Here is a 27,320-nt window from a genome sequence, read left to right as displayed (position 1 = left end):
TGTGGACAAATTTTGTCATCAAACTTTGTCATCAACGTCTGGCATTCTCTGGATTTAGGGTGGGAACTCAGGGAAAAAAACACAGAGCCACTCCATTGAATAACAGGCTAACGTTAGTGGTTGCATTGCAATGCTTGCAGTTAGCCACTGTTTCCTTCCAAACGACTCATTGTTGAATTTTTGATTACCAACTTCTTGTGTAATCTTTATGTCCAATGGCCGATGAGCACCGATACGTTTTATCTATAATTTCTCTTCATTATTTCTCTTCATATGACAAGTATTAAAAAGGATTTGCCAGTAGATTGTCGACTTGATTCATGATGACTGCTAGCTAAGACTTTGAAAGTAAGATGTTGACATGATCAGTCCAATCAAAGCTACTGTATATATAACGTGATTTGACGTCATTTTATCTGTGGCCAATTACCTTGAGCCTTCTTCGAAGGGCACTTGTGATATAACTCTATGGCAAGACCCAAAGGGCTGAAATTTGGGATGCCTACCCTTACAAAGCACTTAAACTTGGCGATGACGTACAGTCCCCATGAGTGACAGAACACTGAGCAAATCAAGGCACAATGCTCCTATTTCTTCCTGGCTCGCCCCACCACCACCACAGAAAGCACTGAGCTGGGCTGAAACACCTGTATTTTGGAGCTGCCCGACTCAAAAAAAAAAAAAGAGACCGTGTGTGTGCAGCTTTATTAACTGAATTATATATATTTTTACATTGTTTGCAAACTGACATGTGACATATATTTATATATATTTATTCATTTTCACAAAAAATTTGGGGCTCAAAACAGGTGGGGCTACCTGCCCTGAATGACGGGTCGCCACTGCATGAGCTATGAGCTACTGTCAAATGTATTTCTTCTTGGAATAGAAACACCATAAAATTCATCAATTTAATTAAGCTAAAATAATCATAAATAACGAAGGCCAGTATCAGCTTCTTTTGATAAAGAAATTTAATAAATAGTCTCAAACTGCAGCGGCAATTGATTTGTGCACAGAAGTAAGCACCAACAAGATTCTTAAACAGAAAAACACACATGTGAAAGCTTAATTACTTAAAGGAATATTAGTGGGAAAATACCCAGAATATAAACAGGAGAATGAAATATATTTGAAAAGTTTAGAATTGAAAAATACATTGAGATGAAGCTGCCACCATGTGTGGGTCGCTAGTTTAAAAAAAATCGGATATTTCTTAGTGTCTATTGTTCCATTTTTTTTTTTTTTGATTGGCAAATTGCATATTATTACAAACCTTGACATCATCAAAATCATAACATAACAAGTCACATTTGTAGGAAGTAGGCTATTCATTGCCTTTCTTTCCCGTTGTCACGTCTACTCCCGCTCCTACCCTCCGATCGCAAGTATACTAACCAACGGTCCTGGGATCCATCATTACGCACACCTGGCTTCAATCATTACGTGTACCTGCACATCATCATCAGTCACACCTGGGCTCCATTACCCCACTTATTACCTCCCCTATATCTGGCACTCCTTATGTTCTTTCCCCAGGCAGTATTACTGTGTGTTTTATTTCTATACGCTACTCGTGTTTGTTATATTGTTCGATGTTCCGTTTAGTATTAAACTCACCACCTGCACTTGCTTTCCGACTGCCAGCATATTTTAGTTACACCCGTGTAGTCCCGCCCAATTCTTAATAAAAATTTGAATATTATAGTATTTTATAATAATAATAATAATATACAATTAAATATATTTCAAATTAAATAGAACATATTTTTCCATACATTTATATGAGTAGAAAGTTGAATGTAAACTAGATATAGGCTACTGTGGGTGCAGTAATATAAATAAATACAACTGAATAGACCTAATTAAAACAAGCATGCCCAGAGCTTGTGGCTGAGCAGTACCGGAGTGAATTACGCTCTGCTCCTCACTCCACACTCGCCCACTAACATGCTCTGGCATTCAAAAGCAGCACTGCTTTAGGCTATCAAAAGGACTGGTAATGAATGATCATATCAATGGATGGAATCAGTGAATGAATGGCTGCAGCAACGGTCTTACAAGCATAACTGGTGCTGCGTAACAAATGAGGCCTAATTAGACAAAAGAACAATTACGTTTTCAAAAATTACTAAGTTGTTCAAACGAGATACTAAGTCGTTCAAACCAAATACTAAGTTGTTCGAATGAGATATTAAGTCATCCAGATGAGATAAGTCCAAGAGTCTATTTTTTTGTTGTTGCCTTGGGCTTCAGGGCTTCCCGTAAGGATTGAAACTGCAGGAGAGGACTTTTAATGGGGGATAGATCAGTAAAATAGCCTGTCTGAGAGAGTCACCCCTGAAGTTCAACCTCTTTGACTGTTTCCTCTCTGTCTGAAGCTAACAGATGACTGCCTGTGTTAGAGCAGTTCAAAGTCAAAAGTTTATGGCAGTCGTTAGCTGTCCTCCAGAGCATACTCCAGGAGAACTTCATTGACAGTCCAGAAGGAGTATATCTTTGCTCTCTCTAGATCATTTTAGAACTATAAAAAAATATTTGTTTTTATTGTCACATAAACCGGGTAGGTGCAGTGAAATGTGTTGTTTTACAGGGTCAGGCATTGTAGAAAGGCGCCCCTGGTACATCGACTGATTTTTCACCTTGTCGGTTTGGGTATTCAAGCCAGCGACCTTTCGGTTCTAACCACGAGGTTACCTGCCTCCGCATAAGATAGAGAATATAAAATATAGAATGGACGGACTAGTGGCAGTCACTTTTTTGTAACTCTTTTTGGTGTTTTTGTCTTTTTCATAATGGAGAATGAATATCATGTCAGAATAGCATCTTGTAATGTCTGATTGTCCCCAAATGCTTATTTGGGTGTACTGCTAGAGTCTAGAGACCATGTCCGGTCACCCCTCACTTTTCTCACCTTAAATGGTCAGAGCTGACACTGATGTCGACCTACTGGAGTGTTCGGGATTCTTTGAACCAACTTCCATATGGGTTGGTTCAGTGGTCACTTCTGAAAAATCCCTTGAATGAAATAAATCCATGTCCTATTGGCAGCAACTGCCAAAAGCAACACGACCTTTGGTCCGAATGACCCCAAGTCTGAGGACAGCCAATCAGGTCAACCCTGGCCTAATCAGGAACAGAACGGCTTTGGCTGCATGCTGGACTCTCCTGCTGCACTTTGGTTAAGCACTGCTGACAGCTAGCTTCCTCTTTCTGGCCATGAGGTCACCCTGGGTGATGTGTCATTCCGGGGGACACTCTGGCTCTGCCTCTCTGGCTGGGGTGCCTATTAGAGTGTCCAAAGGACAGACAGGGGTGTTTAGGTAAACACTTAGGTGGAAGACAAAAACAGAGCCACCAAACACTGGTTGTTGCTCCTTTAGAGAGGGAATCCCGTTGTTTTCCCCATTATTCCTGAGAGAGCGGAATGTCATCACTGTGTTCACTGAACCGCAGGGAGTCGTTTACTGGGACTTCCTTGACTGATGCAAACAGTGGTGACATGACTTGTTTAAGGGGATCTGGTGATCTGGGTCATATTAATAAATCATCTCAGAGCAGGAGTGCTGATCTATGGGCAGGTCCCTCCTGTCCATGCATGTCTGCTCTGAGACTTGGGCCCAGGGCCTCTTTCCCAGTTGTGATGTAACTTAAACATTACGATGATCATGCCGGATACGTCGTTATTTACGAGGGAACTTTTTAAGTGTTTCCCAAACAAGCGCGTAGAGAGAACGTTCGTGATGCTAAGTTCATTGTTAGAACATGTGTTGATACTGATAGGATCGAAAGAAAAGCAAGGGCCGAAAACATGCATTTCCCAAAACACCACACAGAGAGAAGGTCTCTACGTGCTTCGTTGGAGCATATGTGTCGATACTTAAAGGATCGAAAGTGAGTGCTGCTCTTGTAAAAGCTTTCTCCATTAAAATCTTAACATTGTAATTATTTCACAATAGGCCAACTGACGATGGATCAGCTCCTAGAGAGATATTACCACCTACTGCTGCAAATATTGAGGCGGCTTATTTGAATACTTACCCTATAATAATACACTAAATCAATATTTGGCACATCATTGCGCACGTTAGGCTACACATGATGAAATATATTGAGGCCAAAAATTTGACAGTAGCCAAATAGCAAAATCAAACTAAATTCAAAGAGCATGAAAATGTATTTCAATATCATTGAAATATACTGTATACACCTATAGCCTATACTGTAGGTAGGCTATTTATCTTGTAATGCAATCATCTTGGTTTTCATTTTAAGCATATTTGTATCATTCGCTTGTTTGTAACAATTGCAAAGACATTGGCAACTGTGTATTTAAAATGAACTTAGTTGTGAAGTTATCGGCGGTCACAGAGATGAATAAACACCGTGATTCTGTGTTTAGCGGATAACTTCTGTGTATAAAGTGACGCAACAAAAAAAATGTTACGGCGCACTTAGCTATTCTACGAGTGGTTTGAGGCAGGCGTTAGATTGTGAGAGTTTAAGTGCAACGTTAAAAACGATGGTTTTTGGAAACAGCTCGGCGATTTAATAATGCTCCTACGAAGGTTCTAACGATGAATTTAGCCTTAAAATGCTATTGTTAAACCGGGCACTGGTTGATTGCCTTGGCTGTAGACAGTGTCTGAATGTCACACACTCCAATCCTTTACCAGTATAATTTAACTAATGTAACCACTTGTGAAATCATTTGAGAGTCCAAAAGGCACAGTCAAAAGGACACCAGACTGTATTAAACACAAGCAGAACTCGAAATATTTAGTTACAATCACATAATTTCTCTGTCAACATATTTGTTTCTCTCTCTTAACAGCAACAATATTATAAAATAGACTGTAGTGATAAATACACCATTATAATTTTACATATCTATGGGAGAGCCCAAGAAAGACAATTGACATGCATGAATCAGGGAAGGGGTTTGGGTCCCTCGGCAAATAATCTAACTGGAGCCCTGTGAAGAATACAGTGGAAGTCCACAGGCTCTAGGACCTAAGCGTTCAGAGTCTTTGATGGTCTTATTTTGTCCGTTACGTTCATGCATGTAATCGTTGATTGTTTCTATTGTGACAGCGCAATTTACCATCTGTGGTGTCCCATGGGGTTGACACTGTCATTGGCTCTATCCCCACAGACTTAGAGGAATTTATGTTAATTTCCCGTTGTGAATTTTACTTTTAGAGGTCTTTCCAATTATATTTGTGTATGTGAACGTGGTCAAAATATTTTAAATTTGGTAAAACCACAAAATAAGTGAAGTAAAAAATAAATGTATTTTTTAAAAGTAGCCTATAGGCCTAAACAAGGAAAATTTCTCCTCCTTTTCTTAACAGTTTTTACTCTATTTCTGGGATCTTATAGCCCATAAGAGTCTATTTGCTACTATTTATTGTCGCTTGAACACTTGTCGAAATACTGTCTGTGTTCCATAACACAGGTTGACCTCACCAGCGCAAATCTCCTCAGACAAGTGTCAACTTTTCCGCCTTGAGGTTTCCTGGGCTCCTACCTCCCATGCGCGCATTTCTTCCCGCTTTTGTGCAGAGAAAGACGCGGGTGCAGCGGCGGGGAAACAATTGTCTGCAAACACTCGCCTAAAATGTACATTCATTTAGAAGCTCACAAGTAGCGAGACACCATCACAGTCGAGGGTCTCTATTTGTTGGAATACTTAAAAAATGTAACTTACGGAGATGGACTCGACATGAACCTTTTGAAGGACAATTGTATAGGCTAAAAATAGGCTATAACATTATACTTGATCAATTATTCCGCTTACTTCTTAATATATATATATATATTTGCTTTTTTTTACAATCTAGTGCTGATTTTCAATTAAGACTTGGCAGAGTGATGAATTGTTTTGTAGCCTGTTGTCTAGCGACGCATCTAAAGTGCACCTGCGCATGGATCATGACCAAAACAATTTATTTTAGCTGACCAACAAAAAGTATCACACATATAGGTTATCATCTGTCATCTTACTATGACAATTGTCAACAATATTGGATAAAGTCTCAGTGGCTGCAGCTAATGAACGCAATACCTACAGTTTATCCAGGAACTGCACAATTACAATAATTAAAGGAAGAACGAGCATATAGGCCTAAATACAAAAAGTAAGCACAGACTGCAGATCTGTTTAGACTGTGCGGATGGTGAGCTTGCTGTCTTCCACGGGACTGTCACAAATTGTTACATTGGCAGCAGGCCCCTTGAGCAACAATAGGCTCCGTTGAGGTAGACCTACTGCGCATGACAGTCTGCTGGACAGTTCCAGAGAGGGAAATTTAAAAACGGTTTTAGGGAAACAAGTGCAGCACAGTGAAAATACAGTAGGCTACACGGGGCTCATCGCCAGCTCAAATTTGCTGCAGATTATTCTAAACAGGTAAGATTTTCATATTTTTTTTTTGAATTACGAGAACGACTATCAGCAAATAATTGTAGGCCTAAAACTTTGAGTGAGAGGGGATTACTTCAATTAGACGACTTTTCAGTCAGGCCAATTGATATGTCAGTAAGGGTGGGAAACGCGGCGATATTTTGAGATTGCACATCAAGTATACATTTTTTAAGCAGTCAAGTTAATAAACTGAAATGAAATAAAAAGCCATCATTGGCAAAATCAATAAATTGCCATCATTTTGTTTTCCATAACATAACACTCGATTGTATAGCCTATTCATTTGAAGCACAGCCTACACAATGTGAACTGAGAATAAACCTTTAACTTTGCTTAATTCTTACACCAAAAAAGATCACACGTGTTGTTTTCTATGTTAATATTAAATGGTTATGTTTTTGCCATAATAGGTGATATGATTGTCATTAGTTTATAACAGTAGGTCCCATTATTAACTGGTCATAATCCGATTCAGATTGTTTTCTATAGACATTCATTGTAGCTTGTATGATTAAATAAATAACAGAAAATGCTTGTTTTTCCCCATAAGTAGTCTGTTTGATGTGCTAATAATTTATTTATCTAAATGCCAGTATAATAACATATATAATGAGTTGCTAAAACAAGGAAACAAAGGAATTCAAATTGTTGTTTCAGTTTTGAAAACAGAAATAGACCCAGGCCTAAATTAAATGAAAGCACTGTAGCCTAGATGTCTTATGCAGTTGCACTTTTTCCCTTGTTGCAGCATTATCAAACATCCCAGGAAATGATAGAAAGTAGAATTACCACCAGCATGTCAGGAATTCTCGAAAATTCAGGTCATCATCCCTCTCCACAAGACTACAGGTAAGACTGCATTTATAACATTCAGTTACTTTAAAGACAGCCTTTGAATGATTTTAATCAGACTAAATCCTAACCACAGATATAAGGTTTTTGATACATTTTGTATTTTGTAAAGTTGGCAACACTCAACACTGAAAATATGGTTCAAAATGTTCAGGCATAAGGATAATTCCAAGATATATTTTCCTAAATCTCCCTATATGTTTAATCGAAATGTAGATGGACAGCTCTTTCAGTGAAGGGAGGGGGCTTATGAAAAAGTGGAATGAAAAAACAACAACCTTAGAGTGAATGATTTTCAGTCTGAATGGATCTGTCAGAAACCATCAGCTCTGTTTACATTCCCTCTGTCGGCACACGGAGAGACTGTGGCTCTTGGCCCGCCGGCTCCGAGGGGGAGATGGGGCTCTCCGGGTCACTACTGCGGAGAAGTGGCTCCCAATTAGGAGGAGGAGGTGGAGGGAATGGGAGGGGGAGGGGGTGGAGCGGGGTGAGCTGCAGTGTTGAACGTGCGACTGGTGCTAGATGGGGGACACCATAGACCAACATGCCTTGCCTCGCTGAACATTCACTTCTTTGTGGGTTAAGTGTGTGGGAGGGAGGGAGGAAGGGTCTAGAGATGTTTGTGAGATTTTCAGACAAGCGTTAAGAATGGGACCTCCTTCCGTAGTTCTCATTCGTTTTAACATGTCAAGTATGAGTCATAGGCTAGGACTGTTTCCAACCGAGTTGAAATATTTGGTTCAAATCCCACTAATCGTTAAAGGGATGTTCATGTTTTACTCAACACACAACTTAACATGGTTTTTGTACCTCTTTCATTTTGAAAATAGGTCCAAAACACCTTACAAACACCCCAATACTCATTCATGAATCCCTTCTGAAGGTCATGTCTGCATTTGATGCATCTCAATTACAACATTCAAAAGTAGATTGAACCACCATAAATGTCAGGCGTCCTTGAGAAAGGGATACTTGTGTAATATGAGTTGGATTGGTGTGCTTGTAAGGTGCTTTAGAGGTATTTCAGAAATGAATTGGGGGGGGGCGGGGGTATTGGAATACTGACAAAAAACACAATGACTATTCAATACCTTAAGAAATTAAACAAAATACATATCCAAGAACTGTATTGGGGATCCAACTACAGCCTGGGTAAGTGAAAAAAATTATGTGAAGTTGTATTGAGTTAAAACAATAAAAAGCTTCTTAAATGTATAACCACTCTTAAATGTATAGACAAAACAGAGCTATTGATGAAGTAGGCTTAGGCTTAGGCTCCTCCTAAGATATCCACATTTTATTTTTAAGCATCATTGAGGCTTTACATTGTTTGTTTACATTTTCGATGTTTACAAACAGAGTAAAACAAGCTTATATTTGGATTCCGATGGTGTACAACAACTGAACTAAACTCATGAGGCATTTTTCAAGTATATTCTTTTCTCAAAGATCAAATTAGTAGTATTATTATTTTAATAGCCAACAAAATGATATGTAGCAACTGCAGATTGCTCCTTTGAGGCCAAAATAATAATATTTTGGGCATATGCTTCCATTGGAACTAGTGCTCTCTAAAATGTGTTTTACCAATTTGGATTTAGCCTTAACTATATATATTTTTGGTGTGTTTTTTTCTGTTGGAGCGAGGAGAGAGAGAGAGAGAGAGAGAGAGAGAGAGAGAGAGAGAGAGAGAATGTATGTGGCGGATGTACATGTGTCTTTTTGGAGGGGTAGAGGAAGCTCATACTTCAAAGCTCAAGATGAAATAGGTGTTGTCTGTGGTGTACAGTGTCACAGGAGCTTCTGTCACTCTGCTTTGAAAGAGACGGTTATTCACAAGCCTTTTCTGGCACACGCAGTCAAGGTGTCCAAAGCCTTGTGAAATTATGTAATTTATTCAGGTGACAGGTTGAGTGAGTAGTGTGGCCTGACCTCCAACCCCCCACCCCCACCTTCCCCCAGGGCCTTGTCTACTGCCCTTCTGGAGGGAGGGAGGGGGGGGGGCATTGAGGGGAGAGGCTGGAAAGGGACAGGGAAGCAGATGGCATCCTACTTGTCTCTCTTGTGTGAGAGCTGTCATTCCAACAGATTAATGCAGGGACTGTTTTTTTTTTTTTAAACGGCAAAGACAATCAAGGAAGGGTCTGGGGGGAAACAATAGAGCCACGTGCCACTGGGCAGATTTGTCGTTTGGGACACAATCACTTTTCAATAGACAAGGCCAACTGTTACCGGGCAACATGTGCCGCTTTCCCATGTTTTCAAATGATCTCATGCGCTGTGTACTTATGATTCAGCCTATGGTTAAAGGGAGATTGTGGTCACCTGACATAGGGGTAATTTTGTTTGCAGTTGGGGTTGGGGTGGGATCCTACGGTGTCCAGGCCCACAAAGTAACTGAATAGTGAGTGTTGTCATAGCGACCCCAATTACTGAACTCTTCTACAGTAAGTCTGTGCAAAGACGACTGGAGAGGATTCAAGAGGATTCCTCTCTTTTCTTCCAGCAGAACCCAACTGTTTTTAAAGAAACAATGATAAAAAGCTGAGAGGCAGGCCCATGCCCCCGATTAAGCAGAAATGATACAGTAAATCTTAACTCATTTCATTGTACGCTGGTAAGGAAATTCATTTTAGACAAGACTAAATAATCATTAGGTTGTGGTTGTGTAGTTAATCTAGTGGGGCTTTTTTTGTACAGTATTTCCAAAAAACTCAGGAAGTAACCATTGAAATGTCTAATGTTGATTTGGAAGTTCACAAGCAAATTTGAAGAGGGATTAATAATGTTGAGAATCTTGGCTTTGTAACGGTCGTCTGTTGAAGAAGGATCGGACCAAAGCGCAGCGTGGTAAGTGTTCATGCTTTTTATTACAACTGAACACTAATAACAAAAATAACAAAGAGAATGAACGAAAACCGAAACAGTCCCGTCAGGTGCAGAAACACAAAACAGAAAATAACTACCCACAAAGCATCGGTGGGGAAAAGCTACCTAAGTTTGATTCTCAATCAGAGACAACGATAGACAGCTGCCTCTGATTGAGAACCACACCTGGCCAAACACAAAGAAATACAAAACATAGAAAATGAACATAGAATGCCCACCCAAATCACACCCTGACCAAACCAAAATAGAGACATAAAAAGCTCTCTACGGTCAGGGCGTGACAGGCTTTGTGTGTCCATAATGTTACTATTGCAGTAATTACCTAATTAAATAGCACTCTATAATCTACTTGTGGTAAATCCCAGATTAAACGAAACTCCTGAATAATGATTTGTTCTCACTTCTCCCCCTGCATTATTGAATGTATTACTTACCATAACTCGCTGTTCAGTCAGTGTATTTTATATTTGCCCAAGATATAACCAAGACCAAGGTTCGAATACTATTTCTAAAATGTTACTTTCTCATTTGTTTAAGAGTTTGCACTTTTGGTATTGGTTCCATCGCAACAATGCTTTCAACTAGTATTTGAACCCAGGCCTGGATATAATGAACAGTTGTAATCTAGGCTGTGTATCTGAGTGGTTGTGTTGCTTGTGTCCCGCCTCTGCAGACTTCTGACCACAGACCCCTCCCAGCTCCGAGAGGAGGATCTCCCCGGGGACCTGCAGTCTTTGTCGTGGCTCACCTCTGTAGACGTTCCCCGGCTGCAGCAGATGGCCGATGGTTGCGGTGGTGGCGGAGGAGACTTCAACGGGCCTTCCCAGGGGCAGGGGGGCAGCCTGCTGGAGCAGCAAACAGGTTTATTCTTGTAATTTTTTATTTCACCTTTATTTAACCAGGTAAGCCAGTTGAGAACAAGTTCTCATTTACAACTGCAACCTGGCCAAGATAAAGCAAAGCAGTGCGACACAAACAACACAGAGTTACACATGGGATAAACAAACGTACGGTCAATAACACAATAGAACAATCTGTATACAGTGTGTGCAAATGTAGATTAGGGAGGTAAGGCAATTAATAGGCCATAGTGGCGAAATAATACAAAATTAGCAATTAACACTGGAGTGATAGATGTGCAGAATATGAATGTGCAAGTAGAGATACTGGGGTGCAAAGGAGCAAAAAAATAAATAACAATATGGGGATGAGGTAGTTGGGTGGTCTATTTACAGATGGGCTGTGTACAGGTGCAGTGATCGGTTAGCTGCTCTGACAGCTGATGCTTAAAGTTCGTGAGGGAGATATAAGACTCCAGCTTCAGTGATTTTTGCAATTCGTTCCAGTCATTGGCAGCAGAGAACTGGAAGGAAAGGCGGCCAAAAGAGGAGTTGGCTTTGGGGATGACCAGTGAAATATACCTGCTGGAGCGCGTGCTACGGGTGGGTGCTGCTATGGTGCCAGTGAGCTTAGAAAAGGCGAGGCTTTACCTAGCAAAGACTTATAGATGACCTGGAGCCAGTGGGTTTGGCGACTAATATGAAGCGAGGGCCAGCCAACAAGAGCATACAGGTCGCAGTGGTGGGTAGTATATGGGGCTTTGGTGACAAAATGGATGGCACTGTGATAGACTACATCCAATTTGCTGAGTAGAGTGTTGGAGGCTATTTTGTAAATAACATCGCTGAATTCAAAAATCAGCATGATAGTCAGTTTTACAAATGTATGTTAAGCAGCATGAGTTAAGGATGCTTTGTTGCAAAATATGAAACCAATTCTAGATTTAATTTTGGATTGGAGATGCTTAATGTGAGTCTGGAAGGAGAGTTTACAGTCTAACCAGACACCTAGGTATTTGTAATTGTCCACATATTCTAAGTCAGAACCGTACAGAGTAGCGATGCTAGATGAGCGGTTGGGTGTGGGCAGTGATCGGTTGAAGAGCATGCACTTAGTTTTACTTGCATTTAAGAGCTGTTGGAGGCCACGGAAGAAGCATTGTATGGCATTGAAGCTCGTCTGGAGGTTAGTTAACACAGTGTCCAAAGAAGGGCCAGAAGTATTCAGAATGGTGTCATCTGCATAGAGGTGGATCAGAGACTCACCAGCAGCAAGAGCGACATCATTGATGTGTACAGAGAAAAGAGTCGGCCCGAGAATTGAACCCTGTGGCACCCCCATAGAGACTGCCAGAGGTCCTGACAACAGGCCGTCCATTTTGACACGCTGAACTCTATCTGAGAAGTAGTTGGTGAACCAGGCGAGGCAGTCATTTGAGAAACCAAGGTTGTTGAGTCTGCCGATAAGAATGCAGTGATTGACAGAGTCGAAAGCCTTGGCCAGGTCGATGAAGACGGCTGCACAGTACTGTCTTTTATTGATGGCAGTTATGATATCATTTAGGACCTTGAGCGTGGCTGAGGTGTTCCCATGACCAGCTCGGAAAACAGATTGCATAGCGGAGAAGGTACGGTAGGATTCGAAATGGTCGGTAATCTGTTTGTTAACTTGGCTTTTGAAGACTTTAGAAGGGCAGGGTAGGATAGATATAGGTCTGTAACAGTTTGGGTTTAGAGTGTCTCCCTTTGAAGAGGGGGATGACCGCGGCAGCTTTCTTTAGGGATCTCAGACGATACGAAAGAGAGGTTGAATAGGCTAGTAATAGGGGTTGCAACAATTGCGGTGGATAATTTTAGAAAGAGAGGGTCCAGATTGTCCAGATTGCCCAGCTGATTTGTAGGGGTCCAGATTTTGCATGCTAATTTAAGATGGTGAGGAAAGCACTTTTAAAGAATAACCAGGCATCCTCTACTGACGGAATGAGGTCAATATCCTTCCAGGATACCCGGGCCAGGTTGATTAGAAAGGCCTGCTCGCTGAAGTGTTTTAGGGAGCGTTTGACAGTGATGAGGGGTGGTCGTTTGACCGCGGACCCCTTACGGATGCAGGCAATGAGGCAGTGATCGCTGAGATACTGATTGAAGACAACAAAGGTGTATTTAGAGAGCAGCTTGGTCAGGATGATATCCAATGAGGGTGCCCATGTTTACGGATTTAGGGTTGTACCTGGTAGGTTCCTTGATCATTTGTGTGAGATTGAGGGCATCTAGCTTATATTGTAGGATGGCCGGGGTGTTAAGCATATCCCAGTTTAGGTCACCTAACAGTACAAACTCTGAAGATAAATGGGGGGCCAATTAATTCACATATGGTGTCCAGGGCACAGCTGGGGGCTGAGGGGGGTCTATAAAAAGCGGCAACAGTGAGAGACTTGTTTCTAGAAAGGTGGATTTTTAAAAGTAGGTCTGTTTGGGCACAGACCTGGATAGCATGACAGAACTTTGCAGGCTATCGCTGCAGTAGATTGCAACTCCATCCCCTTTGGCAGTTCTATCTTGTCGGAAAATGTTGTAGTTGGTGATGGAGATTTCAGAATTTTTGGTGGCCTTCCTAAGCCAGGATTCAGACACGGCTAGGACATCAGGGTTGGAGGAGTGTGCTAAAGCAGTGAATAAAACAAACATAGGGAGGAGGCTTCTGATGTTAACATGCATGAAACCAAGGCTTTTACGGTTGCAGAAGTCAACAAATGAGAGCGCCTGGGGAATAGGAGTGGAACTGGGGAACACAGGGCCTGGTTAACCTCTACATCACCAGAGGAACAGAGGAGGAGTAGGATAAGGGTACGGCTAAAGGCTATAAGAACTGGTCGTTCAGAAAAGGTAGCGGACTGGTCGTTCAGAAAAGGTAGCGGACCGGGGCTAGTAGATGGTTCTTCTGCGACATCGTAACAGAATAGCCCGTTGTGACCCTATCGGGCGATCACGTCGTCAGTCCATTCGTGATGGACCGGCGGGGCTCCCTGTCGACAATAAAGGGTCCAGGCCAATTGGCAAAGGAGGTATTGTAGCCCTAGAATTAGCTGGTATATGGGCCTAGCTCGAGGCTAGATCAAGGCTACCTGATATGCTCTGGGTTGATATCCCGCTGTGCAGACTGGCAGGTGTTGTCCGAACTAAGGCTGGCTGGTGACCAAGAAAAAGGTGAAGACCACAAGCCGTGGCTAACAAAGACTAGTAGCTCGTTAGCTGGCTAGCTCCTGATGGAAGTTCCAGTGATAAGGAATAAAAATAGCAGATCCGTACCACATTGGGTGAGGCGGGTTGCAGGAAAGTATATTTAGTTCGTAGATAGAAAGTGAGATCAAGATATATACGAAAAAGACTGGCTATTTACACGGGATAAGACAAAGACAAACACACACGTCCTATTGCTATGCTATCTTGGATTCAAGGTGAGACGCACACACACTCCACGTCGGTGGGGCAGCGCCGTTTCAAATCCACACATACGCTTTGATTGGATAGTTCAGGAGTGCTGCTAGGCCCGGATGTTGAGGAGGACAAGTTAGCCAAAGCCATTACAGTTGGAAACAAGCTATAACTGCCAACCTGGCTAATAAGACTTGCAAGACAAATCAAATCGTTAAAGTATAAGGGGGTATAGACTCGGGCCTGTGCTAAATCTTGATAGGGCCATGGGCCCTATTTGAATACTTTGCAAATGCATCCTCCTTGAAGTACAATCACAGATCTGAATGGTTGGATTAGTGAAAGGAATAGGGTGGTAGTCTTGCTTAAACTTATCCCATCACCTGTATATCTACACTTACCTCAAGGAAACGAGGACGAAAGGATTGTAACAGGGCCGATGTGTGGAGATTGATTGTGGACTGACCTGGATGTTGTACTTCTTCCTTCCTCACAGCTCAGCTGAACAACATAACCATGGCAGGGGGACAGGGAGCCATGATCCACCTACAGAGCAACATGCAGCACAGCCCCCTGGGAATTAACGTCATCACCGCCCAAAGCGGAAGTGTACGTTTTGCTTCCCGACCAATTATTTATCAACAATTTTTTTTTAAAATCAATGCTTATACTCTAGGACAGTAAAGTATAGGATATACTTAATATACTAAACTTGTCCTCGGTCTACTCCACAGATGTCTCCGTTCTCCATGAATGGGCAGCCCTCCCCAGGGCACCAATGCCCTGCCTCTGTCTACCAACCTACACCCCAACAAGTGTTCACTCTGACCCAGACTAGCCAGCAGGTAACTACGTCATCCCTGCAACTGGGCTGTGGATACAGTTTGTTAATTAGAGATGAATTGTTACATACACTGAGTGTACAAAGCATTAGGAACACCTGCTCTTTGCATGACATAGACTGACCAGGTGAATCCAGGCGAAGCTATGGTCCCTTATTGATGTCACTTGTTAAATCCACTTCAATCATTGTAGATGAAGGGGAGGAGACAGGTTAAATAATGATTGTATGTGTGCCATACAGAGGATGAATGGGCAAGGCGAAAGTGCCTTTGAACGGGGTATGGTAGAAAGTGCCAGGCGCCCCGGTTTGAGTGTGTCAAGAACTGCAACGCTGCTGGGTTTTTCCCGCTCAACCGTTTCGCATGTGTATCAAGAATGGTCCAAAGGTCATCCAGATATCTTGACACAACTGTGGGAGGCATCGGAGTCAACATGGGCCAGCATCCCTGTGGAACGCTTTCAACACCTTGTAGAGTTCATGCCCCGACGAATTGAGTCTGTTCTGAGGAGGTGCAACTCAATATTAGGAAGCTGTGACTAATATTTTGTACACAGAATTGTTAGAGTATTTAGTGTTACTAAAATAGTTATAAGAGCTGTCCAGTGGATAACTAAGTTACAATGTAAAACTGTTAATATAGTATTGTTACTACAGTGTTATTCCATGGGTATAAGAGAAACTTCATGTCGTTCGAGATTACTCTACCAGTTTACCGCCTGCTGCTGATTAAAGGTTTGATATTTAGATGCCATTCATTCAAACAACAAGAAATATGTTTTTGAATGAAGTTGAAAATAATACACAATACAGATTTTCTAGATTGTTCACTAATTTCTCTTTGCCCTCTCTCCCTCTCAGTGTACTCCTGCTGGGCTCTATGGCAATGTCTCGTTCAACAACCAAAGCCTGTTCACACAGCCGCGCCTGGCTCCACAAAATCAGGACCTGCAGCCCAAGACTTTCCCCAAGCCCATCTACTCCTACAGGTGAGCTTCCCCCTGGGCTAAGTGGCATTATGGTATTATTGTATTGCCTGGGTCGTGTTCATTAGGGCACACAATGGAAAATGACAAAGTCGTTTCCTGTTTCAGTCATTTTTATTCCCTTTGATGCCTAGTGAACACGAACCTGGTCTAATTATCAACAGTATATGTAGCCTAATGCACTTATTGTCTCGCTACTTTGATCCGTCCTCAGCTGTTTGATCTCTATGGCTCTGAAGAACAGCAAGACAGGCAGTCTCCCAGTCAGCGAGATCTACACCTTTATGAAGGAACATTTTCCCTACTTTAAGGTATGACTCGATCGGATCCTCTAAGGCACGTGTGAAACTCATTCCACGGAGGGCTGAGTGTCTGCGGGTTTTCGCTCCTACCTTGTACTTGATTTATGAATTAAGGTCACTAATTAGTAAGGAACTCCCCACACCTGGTTGTCTAGGGTTTAATTGAAAGGAAAAACCCCAAAACTGCAGACACTAGTCTCTCCATGGAATGAGATTGACACCCCTGCTCTAAGGGCTGGTTTCCCAGACCCAGATTAAGCCTAGCCATGGACTAAAAAACATGCTCAATAAAGAATCTCCATTGAGCATGCTTTTTAGTCCAGGACTAGGCTTAATCCTGGCCTGGGAAACTGGCCTAATATTCAATAGGGATTGGGGAAGCAGATATTTTAGGTAAGCATTGTGCTAAGTCAGTCGTTTAAATGTCTCCTTCCTCTTCCTGGGTTTTCATCCGCCTGAAGACAGCACCAGACGGATGGAAGAACTCAGTCCGACACAACCTGTCACTAAACAAGTGCTTTGAGAAGGTGGAGAACAAGACGAGTGGGTTGTCTCGTAAGGGCTGCCTCTGGGCCCTGAACCCGGTCAAAATCGACAAGATGGAGGAGGAGATGCAGAAGTGGAAGCGTAAGGACCTCCCAGCCATCCGCCGCAGCATGGCCAACCCAGGTGAGACCACAGGACTGACTGAGGCCCATTCACACATAACCTGGGTCCTGTTCACCAGGCACAAAATTAAAGAAAAGGGAAGGAAACCGGGAGCGACAACCTTTTCCATTGCATAATGTTTAAAAACGTTTTCCTTTGTGTACTCTAATGAACACAGCCCATCAATGGAGAACACGCACCACCACCAATTAAGATGATTATGCCCATTCAGTTTTATATGTCAGTGTGGCAAGTGTCATGGCTACAGTTGGCTATGTTACAACTGATGACAACGTTCTAATTCAAGAATAAACTAAAGAGGTTATCCATTTGTCACATTTAGTGGACTGCTATAAGCAGGGCCGGATTAAGAAATCATAGTCACACCATCATTTTCGGTAAACAAATCCGTGCACCAAGATGCAATTGGATGCGTGGTAAATTTACTGTTAAAGAACAATCTCCCTTATAATAAAGCCATAATAACATTTGCGATGTAGCATAGCCTACAGTTGGGCAGAGGCGTTTTTAGGATTTCCACACATGGGGATAATTTGTTAGCCTTTTAGGAAATGCATTTCATGTAATTCTATGTTGTTTACATGATATAATACATTAGCTGAATCTTTTTTAATACCACACAAATGACCGAAATGAGTGGCTACTCTGACAAACTGAGATCAAGCTGGTCTTGAATTCAAACAAACAATAGCCCAGGCTAAAGAAGCGACACACAGATTGTACAATATTAGGAGGCTATATACAGTGCATTCAGAAAGTATTCGGACTCCTTGACTTTTTCCACATTTTGTTACGTTACAGCCTTATTCTAAAATAGATTAAATAAATAAAAATCCTCATCAATCTACACACAATAAACAATAACGACAAAGCAAAAAACACTTTTGATCAATTTTAGCAAATGTATAAAACCTATAAACATAAATACCTTATTTACATGACTATGCTATGAGACTTACAGTAGAATTGAGCTCAGGTGCATCTTGTTTCCATTGATCATCCTTGAGATGTTTCTACAACTTGATTGGACTCCACCTGTGGTAAATTCAATTGATTGGACATGATTTGGAAAGGCACAAACCTGTCTATTTAAGGTCCCACAGTTGACAGTGCATGTCAGAGCAAAAACCAAGCCATGAGGTCGAAGGAATTGTCCCTTGAGCTCCGAGACAGGACTCAGTCGAGGCACAGATCTGGGGAAGGGTACAAAAAAATGTCTGCAGCATTGAAGGTCCCCAAGAACACAATGGCCTCCATCATTCTTGAATGGAAGAAGTTTGGAACCACAAAGACTCTTCCTATAGCTGGCCAACCTGGCCAAACTGAGCAATTGGGGGAGAAGGGCTTTGGTCAGGGAGGTGACAGAGCTCCAGAGTTCCTCTATGGAGATGGGAGAACCTTCCAGAAGGAGAACCATCTCTGCAGCACTCCACCAATCAGGCCTTTATTGTAGAGTGGCCAGACGGAAGCCACTCCTCAGTAAAAGGCACATGAAAACCCGCTTGGAGTTTACCAAAAAGGCACCTACTGTAAAGACTCTCAGACCATGAGAAACAAGATTCTCTGGTCTGATGAAACCAAGATTGAACTCTTTGGCCTGAATGCCAAGCGCCACGTCTGGAGGAAACCTGGCACCATCCCTACGGTGAAGCATGGTGGCTTGCAGCATCATGCTGTAGGGATGTTTTTCAGTGGCAGGGACTGGGAGACTAGTCAAGATCGAGGGAAAGATAAATGGAGCAAAGTACAGAGAGATCCTTGATGAGAACCTGCTCCAGAGTGCTCAGGACCTCAGACTGGGGCGATGGTTCACCTTCCAACAGGACAACGACCCTAAGCACACAGCCAAGACAATGCAGGAGTGGCTTCGGGACAAGTCTCTGAATGTCCTTGAGTGGCCCAGCCAGATGCCGGACTTGAACCCGATCAAACATCTCTGGACAGACCTGAAAATAGCTTTGCAGCGACGCTCCCCATCCAACCTGACAGAGCTTGAGGTGTAAAGGTGTGCTAAGCATCATACCCAAGAAGACTTGAGGCTGTAATAGCTGCCAAAGGTGCTTGAACAAAGTACTGAGTAAAGGGTCTGAATACTTATGTAAATGTATTATTTCAGTTTTAAAAACCTGTTTTTGCTTTGTCATGATGGAGCACTGTACACTGAACAAAAATATAAACACAACATGTAAAGTGTTGGTCCCATGTTTCATGAGCTGAAATAAAAGATCCCAATAATTTTTCATACTCACAAAAAGGTTATTTCTCTCCAATTTTGTACACAAATTTGTTTACATCCCTGTTAGTGAGCATTTCTCATTTGCCAAGATAATCCATCCACCTGACAGGTGTAGCATATCCAGAAGCTGATTAAACAGAATGATCATTACACAGGTGCATCTTGTGCTTTGGACAATAAAAGGCTACTCTTAAATGTGCAGTTTTGTCACAAAACACAATGCCACAGATGTCTCAAGTTTTAAGGAAGCATGCAATTGGCAATGTCGTTTTAGAGAATTTGGCAGTACGACCAACCGGCTTCACAACTACAGACCACATGTAACCACGCCAGCCCAGGACCTCCACATCCGGCTTGTTCACTTGCGGGATTGTCTGAGACCAGCCACCCGGAGAGCTGATGAAACCGAGAAGTATTTCTGCCTGTAATAAAGCCCTTTTTGTAGGGAAAAACTAATTCTGATTGGCTGGGTCTGGCTCCCCAGTGGGTGGGCCTTTGCCCTCCTAGGCCCATCTATGCCTGTGCCCCTGCTCAGTCAAGCGAAATCCATAGATTAGGGCCTAATGCATTTATTTAAATAGACTGATTTCCTCATATGAATTGTAACTCAGTAAAATCACAGAAATTGTTGCATGTTGCATTTATATTTTTGTTCAGTATATAGTACCAGTCAAAAGTTGACACACCAAGTCATTCAAAGGTTTTGTTTTATTTTGACTATTTTCTACATTGTACATCAAAACTATGAAATAACACATATGGAATCATGTAGTAACCAAAAAAGTGTTAAACAAATATATTTTATATTTGAGATTCTTCAAAGTAGCCACCCTTTGCCTTGATGCCTTGATAGTTCCAAAGACAGATGAGTCTTCTCTTTTCAGCGGAAGGCATTGGCTTTCCAAACTGTATGTTTGTCCTGCAAAATGTTCAAAAGGCTAACAGACAGCAGCAACCAACCATAGAAATATAATCCATGGATGGCAGTTCCCATTCAAGTCAGGACTGGCGGCCATTGCTAGCGTACCCATGAGTTTAATAGTCAAATTGCCAGGGTAAGAAGTTACAAAATCCTTTTATGGATTATGTCTATGGCTACAACGCAGCAACCTATATATTTGGCGCGCATGCTGGCCAAACCGTGGCCTTCGCGACTGTAGGCAACTAGTAACTGCCAAAATAAATGAAACACTTGAGTAAATGAGGGATACAAATAATATGTTAGGGTGTGGGGAGCATTTTCCTGGCATGGTTTAGGTCCACTTGTAGAATCTATGCCAAGGCGCAGCCGGTGGTGGCCTTTTTTAAGACACTATGTTGGTTTTTCCTTTATTTTGACATTTACCTGTATTGTATGTGCTTGTGCTAAAATGTAATCCACTGTTATTTTTGAGAAACTATTGATCCTCTGTGGCTAAATGATGCTCTCTTGTGCATCTTGAACATTGAGAGCGGGCTCCTGTAGTTGGATAAACAAATGCAATCATTATTTTTCTTTGCCTCTTGTGCCCAGCTCCTGACTCACAATTGACCAGTCACATTAATTTATTATGCAGTTCATTTTTTATTAATCAGTTACCCAATCAAGGCATGGCCCCCCAGTTACCCACATGTCCCCCGCTACCTCCTCTCCTTCCCCCATCTGACAATTAGCAGAGCAGCAGCAGGGAGCAGCAGGCTGTCTACACTCATTGAGAGCGGGCTCCTGAATCCTCCTCTGGTTGGCGGTTGTAGTAAAATAATAAAATATATATTACATAAAATCTATACTGTATATATTTACTTTATTTTAAAAAAAATAGCTGCCTCTTGGGCCCTGGTAAGCTGGCCCTTGCGATAAGCAGCATCACAGAAAACGAATCTGCTTTATTTTTTAAATTTTAAATGGAGTCATCAGTCGCTGAACTGGTCTGCTCCCTCTTTCCCTGTCAGATGAGTTGGATAGGTTGATTACGGACCGGCCAGAGAGCTGCAGACGGAAGCCCATGGACCCCGGGATGACCCGTCTGCCCAGCTGTCCGTCTGGCCTATCCCTGCCTGTCCCAGGCCAGATGCAACCCCAGCCCATGGTCACCCTGTCCCTGCAGTACCTGCCCATGCACCAGCATCACCAGCTCCATGCCCAGGCCAGGCTGGCCCCGGTGTCCCCCCCCCCTGCCCAAACGCCCCCCCTCCACACCGTTCCTGACCTCTCCAACAGCCTCCTCGCTACCCAGCATCCCGGCAAGCAGCCGCACGACTTCTACAGTCTCCACGGTGAGGTCAACGCAGAGGTGGACACGCTGGACCCCAGCATCATGGACTTCGCTCTACAAGGTGGGTAGCTATAGTACTAGTCACAACAACATTATATACCGTCTTAAAACTCCACTGCAGTCAAATTTGATTTCCTGTGAATTATATACATTTCCACTCTGAGGTTGGAATAATATTGCGATTTGGTTTTTATTATGATAATGCCCTTTTAGTGTAAGAGTCGTTTGAAAAGACCACCTGAAAACCTGAAGTTTTGGCCTGCCTGATGACATCACCAGGCAGTAAATTGGTTAATAGAACAACTAGAGTTCCAAACCTGTAAAATTGCTCTTGTCAAGAAGCTATTTGTTTCTTTTTCACCATTTTGATTGAAAACAATCACAGTAAGTTACTTGATTTTTACCCAGAAATGATTTGAACGAGATAAAAACTGCTGCATTGGGCCTTTAACAATCTGCATACCAATGTGAATTTGCACGGCAATTGGCCATTTTCTTGGCTTTCAGAAGCAGTGACGACCAGTGACGTGACACAATTACCTCCTTCCCCAGGTAACCTGTGGGAGATGAAAGACGACAGCTTTAATCTGGAGGCATTGGGCACCTTCAGTAACTCTCCCCTGCGTTTGTCCGACTGTGACATTGGCACCATGACGGGCAGCCTCCCTCCAGTCTACAGCGGGGGCAGCATGCCCTTCTCAGACCTACAGGTGACGGGCATGTACACCTCCTACGCCGCCCTGGACACCCTCTCCTCCCAGTACATGGGCACACCAGGCAACAGCAAGCCCATCACTGCCCTGCTTTGATGAAAACATCCCCCGCACCACAGAGTGGAACCACACAGGGAGAGCTGCAACAAGGCATCACCAACAATACAAAAACTATTTTTTTTTTGCTGTGGCTCTACTTGTCAATCCCACTCCTGGCACCAAAAAGCCCCCACATCTTCCACTGAAAAGCCTGAATCCTCATTGCTTTTCTCTTTCTCCAATGACAGAGCAACTTGTGTTGCCATGCCTAAGCCACTATCTCAGATGAGAGAAAGATGTCTGCTTGGAGGGTGATTTGATAAAAGTCATTGCTTTTACATGTGTGGTTTTACAATAGGAGTAACCCATGAGGAAAACTGAAATCGGGAGGAAATAGACTAAAAGATACTGATGTCTCTGGGGGAACTTTGCCAAGCAAAGACTCTAGAGCTGTCCTACACTGTTGTACACAAACCTAGCAGGCAACAGGTACCATCTCTGCCAGTTTTGTACAATATTGACTTTCCTGTGTTTGTAAGCCTTACCATGGTACTGTTAGTTCCCTGTTCTTTATCCATTGTCTGTATTGTGCTAGGCAGTATTACTGTGATGTTTTATTTATATTTATAAATGGCAGCTGGAGAAGGGGAGGAATTTGTCAAACACTGTTTACTGTATATTTGTGTTTCAAATCCCTGTGATCTCCACTGAAAAGCTTGTTTCTTAAACAGTATTTATCCATACATTCCAAAACCCAAATATCAAAACCTGTCTAATAATAGCATTTGTAGACTATTTTACAAATTTCAGCATTTGAAAATATGCTCAAATCTGTCAAGGTCCGAATTCATAATTTTCATTGAATTATTCACAACTTTTGGGAGGATGTCAGGCTACATGTACTGTAAAATCACAATGGATAAATAAAAAAAAGAGTTACTTGCTGAAAACAGATTCATTCCATTTATTTACAGATACTATACATTACTCTAATAAGGGGTAAGTAAGTACATGGCAGACATTTTACATTTTCAAATGGATATCTGGTATTTTGATGAAGGCAACAGCAGCAGAACGGCTTGGGGTCTCTTGGTTACAATCTTGTCCTCTACCCATTATACCCTTCTCTGCCCCTGTTCACCTGCGTTTAAGCAACAATCAGCATTATATTAAAAACAATGAAAACACAGACAAAAAGTAATATCTGAATGCCAATTTGTTCCAAATTATTACTATACAAATACTACTGGTGTGAATTTATCCACTAGGATTTATATAGTATTATTCAGACTCCAGCATATACCATCACTGTCAACAAAAAAAAATACAAATGAAATGACTCAGGGAAAACACAGGCGTATTTGTTATTCAGTCAAAAAACAATAATACAAAGAAAGAAATTCAAGGGCACACAAATAAACACTGGTTAATAAAATAAAAAAATATTACCTGACTTTCAAATTAGGTTAGTCTTAATAAGGGCAATACTGACATATCCCATTTTTGGATTAAATTAATGAGGGGGAAAAATGAAAAATTTCCTACTCGACCATTGTCACTGAAATTATTCTATAAATGAAATGAAATTTAATTTAATGTCACTGAAATTTGTCTTTTTTTGGTCAATATTGTCACAAGGATACATTTATTTTATCTTTATTTAACTAGGCAAGTCAGTTAAGAACAAATTCTTATTTTCAATAACGGCCTAGGAACATACTGAAGTAAAGGCTACACATCACCCAACCCCCAGACAGGCTTGTGTATTGTCTGCACTGGCACATTACATTAAAAAAAAAAGTATTTTACATGGTACACAAATGAGGGCTTTGTTCGGCCCCTGGGTGGCGTACATTCAAAGGTCGGCACACATTCTCCCAGATATGAACAGAATGATCAACACACCATAGCAAAAACCCTGGTCACACCCGTTGTAAAATGCCAGTGTACAGCATTAGCAATGAGAAGCTTGATAGAATACTGATAAAAAGGCACATGGTCCAATCCATTCAATTCATGCTTTCAAACATATGGGTTTTCAAATCCTATTGATGAAGTGAATCAGAAATGATAAAGAGTAGTGGTGGTTCCCTCTGATCATAGCAATGTTAAAACCACATGGAACCAGACCTGAGGTCAAATACTTCGACCATTTACTTTAACCTGCCTGTAGTGTCAGGTGGGTGGGGGTTGTACATTTGATAATTAGGTGTGATTGCTGAAAATGGTTTACTCTTAAAAAAATGTTTTAAATTATTATTATTCAACCGGAACATGTAGCGCCCAAACCGTAAAAGCTACCAACACCAAAACGTCCCTTTCCCAATGCATTTCAATGGCCATAGACTTGAATAGGAAAAATGTAGCCTATAACTAGTCTTACACCGTTTAACCTAGAAACACCTTTCAAACTTAAAAACGTGTAGACCAGTCTGGAATAGGTTGCTTTTTGATAACTTTTATACTTTTTAAAAAGTGCATAAAAGCTCCATATGCTTGATTTGGATTCACCACAGCTCTTGAATCGCTAAAGCTACAACACCACACCAACGTTGCCATGTACAGTGCATTCAGAAAGTATTCAGAACCCTTGACTTTTTCCACATTTTGTTACGTTAGTCTTATTCTAATATGTATTACATAAAAAAAATCTCAATCTACACACAATACCCCAATGAAAAAGCAAAAACAGGTTTTAGACATTTTTTAAAAAGTATATAAAAATACCTTATTTACCTAAGTATTCAGACCCTTTGCTATGAGACCCAACATTGAGCTCAGGTGCATCCTGTTTCCATTGATCATCCTTGAGATGTTTCTACAACTTGGAGTCCACCTGTGGTAAATTCAATTGATTGGACATGATTTGGAAAGGCACACACCTGTCTATACAAGGTCCCACAGTTGACAGTGCATGTCAGAGCAAAAACCAAGCCATGAGGTCGAAGGAATTGTCCGTAGAGCTCCGAGACAGGATTGTGTCGAGGCACAGATCTGGGGAAGGGTACCAAAACATTTCTGCAGCATTGAAGGTCCTCAAGAACACGGAGGCCATCATTCTTAAATGGAAGAAGTTTGGAACCACCAAGAGACTCTTCCTACAGCTGGCCGCCCGGCCAAACTGAGCAATCAGGGGAGAAGGGCCTTGGTCAGGGAGGTGACCAAAAACCCTGACCGAGCTCCAGAGTTCCTCTGTGGAGATGGGAGAAACTTTCAGAAGGACCACCATCTCTGCAGCACTCCACCAATCAGGCCTTTATGGTAGTGGCCAGACAGAAGCCACTCCTCAGTAAAAGGCAAACGACAGCCTGCTTGGAGTTTGCCAAAAGGCACCTAAAGGACTCAGACCATGAGAAACAAGATTCTCTGGTCTGATGAAACCAAGATTTAACTCTTTGGCCTGAATGCCAAATGTGACATCTGGAAGAAACCTGGCACCATCCCTACGGTAAAGCATGGTGGTGGCAGCATCATGCCGTGAGGATGTTTTTCAGTGGCAGGGACTGGGAGACTAGTCAGGATCGAGGGAAAGATGAACGAAGCAAAGTACAGAGAGATCCTTGATGAAAACCTGCTCCAGAACACTCAGGACCTCAGACTGGGGTGAAGGTTCACCTTCCAACAGGACAAAGACCCTAAGCATATAGCCAAGACAACGCAGGAGTGGCTTCGGGACAAGTCCCTGGATGTCCTTGAGTGGCCCAGCCAGAGCCCGGACTTGAACCCGATCTAACATCTCTGGAGAGACCTGAAAATAGCTGTGCAGCGATGCTCCCCATCCAACCTGACAGAGCTTGAGAGGATCTGCAGAGAAGAATGGGAGAAATCCCCAAACACTGGTGTGCCAAGCTTGTAGCGTCATACCAAAGAAGACTTGAGGCTGTAATCACTGCCAGTACTGAGTAAAGGTTCTGAAAAATGATATTTCAGTTTATTTTTGTATAAAATTAGAAAGAAATCCCCAAATATGTTTTTGCTTTATCATTATGGGCTATTGTGTGCAGATTGATGAAGGGAGAAAAACAAATGAATCCATTTTAGAATAAGGCTGTAACGTAACAAAATGTGGAAAAAGTCAAGGGGTCTGAATACTTTCCGAATCCCCCGATTTTATTTGGCCCCCCAAGTTGAGGATTTAAAAAAATATATTTCAGTTGTTGAACATAAGACTAAAATCGCCAGGAAATCAGCTCAAAGGGATTTTAATTTAGGGAATCTGTTCCCACGCATAAATAGAGAGGCATAAGTGATCATATCCCAATGAAATCAAGGTTTAAAATTATTCCGTTTTTGTCAAATACTATATATGTTTTGGATTCTTGCGGTCAATTTTCAGTGTACAAATGATTTATAACTATGTTCCGGCCCCCCGACCATCCGCGGAAAGAAAAAGAAATCTACCCAAGGTAGGGACCCTTGATGTAGTGCATGTGTAGTGTATAGTGCTGCATGGTTATAGCATATGAGCAGCCCGAACTAGCCCTAACCCTGAGAATTAGACATGTTTTTGGCTTCTTTGGCATCTTAGCTTTATTGTCTCAACTCAACAATAGAACGTAGGCGGCACCGATGGGGAGATACTGCATGTGTCCCCCTGCCCTAAGTCCACATCCCACAGACCTACTTATCTATTTTCTCCCGTATGCTAGAACTTCAGGAATTTCCTGTGTAAGGCATTTGGGCAGCTCAGCCTCAGATCTGGAGTTTAACTGGGGGCGGTGCCGTCCATCGTGGCCAGCAGGTGGGAGATCTTGGCCCTCTGGGATGGAGTGATGGACTGGCTCATGTGGATGATGCAGTCCATGGTCACCTCAGGGTTGGCCTGCACAATGCTGGGATA

At 42.1% G+C, this 27,320-nt stretch overlaps 2 protein-coding genes across 10 annotated transcripts in view; one reads left to right on the top strand and one right to left on the bottom strand.

The window, feature by feature from the left end:
- The first annotated feature begins 5,915 nt into the window (after positions 1 to 5,915).
- LOC111957754 (forkhead box protein N4-like) lies at positions 5,916 to 24,293 on the top strand. Its single transcript, XM_023978731.2, has 10 exons — positions 5,916 to 6,412; positions 7,176 to 7,276; positions 10,842 to 11,029; positions 14,936 to 15,048; positions 15,174 to 15,284; positions 16,142 to 16,269; positions 16,481 to 16,577; positions 17,030 to 17,237; positions 21,406 to 21,789; positions 22,281 to 24,293. The coding sequence occupies exons 2-10, from the start codon at positions 7,197 to 7,199 to the stop codon at positions 22,535 to 22,537; spliced, it is 1,566 nt and encodes a 521-aa protein (XP_023834499.1). The 5' UTR covers positions 5,916 to 6,412; positions 7,176 to 7,196; the 3' UTR covers positions 22,538 to 24,293.
- Positions 23,421 to 27,320, bottom strand: part of LOC111957851 (acetyl-CoA carboxylase 2) — a 42,539-nt gene continuing 38,639 nt past the window's right edge. For all 9 annotated transcript variants that reach the window (XM_023978883.2, XM_023978882.2, XM_023978888.2 and 6 more), the window contains one exon: positions 23,421 to 27,312. In XM_023978883.2, coding sequence (XP_023834651.1) covers positions 27,186 to 27,312 — 127 coding nt within the window. In that variant the 3' untranslated portion in view covers positions 23,421 to 27,185. The remainder of the gene's footprint in view (positions 27,313 to 27,320) is intronic.

The sequence above is a fragment of the Salvelinus sp. IW2-2015 genome, linkage group LG33 (assembly GCF_002910315.2).
Source record: "Salvelinus sp. IW2-2015 linkage group LG33, ASM291031v2, whole genome shotgun sequence".
Classification (NCBI taxonomy): domain Eukaryota; kingdom Metazoa; phylum Chordata; class Actinopteri; order Salmoniformes; family Salmonidae; genus Salvelinus; species Salvelinus sp. IW2-2015.
This window is presented reverse-complemented; position numbering and strand designations above follow the sequence as displayed.

Excerpts from the sequence above, each read along its gene's own strand:
- LOC111957754 (XM_023978731.2), top strand. The coding sequence starts at position 7,197 with ATGATAGAAAGTAGAATTACCACCAGCATGTCAGGAATTCTCGAAAAT. Across the intron at positions 15,285-16,141 it reads TGACCCAGACTAGCCAGCAG|TGTACTCCTGCTGGGCTCTA; the intron begins GTAACTACGTCA and ends TCTCCCTCTCAG. Across the intron at positions 21,790-22,280 it reads CATGGACTTCGCTCTACAAG|GTAACCTGTGGGAGATGAAA; the intron begins GTGGGTAGCTAT and ends CTCCTTCCCCAG.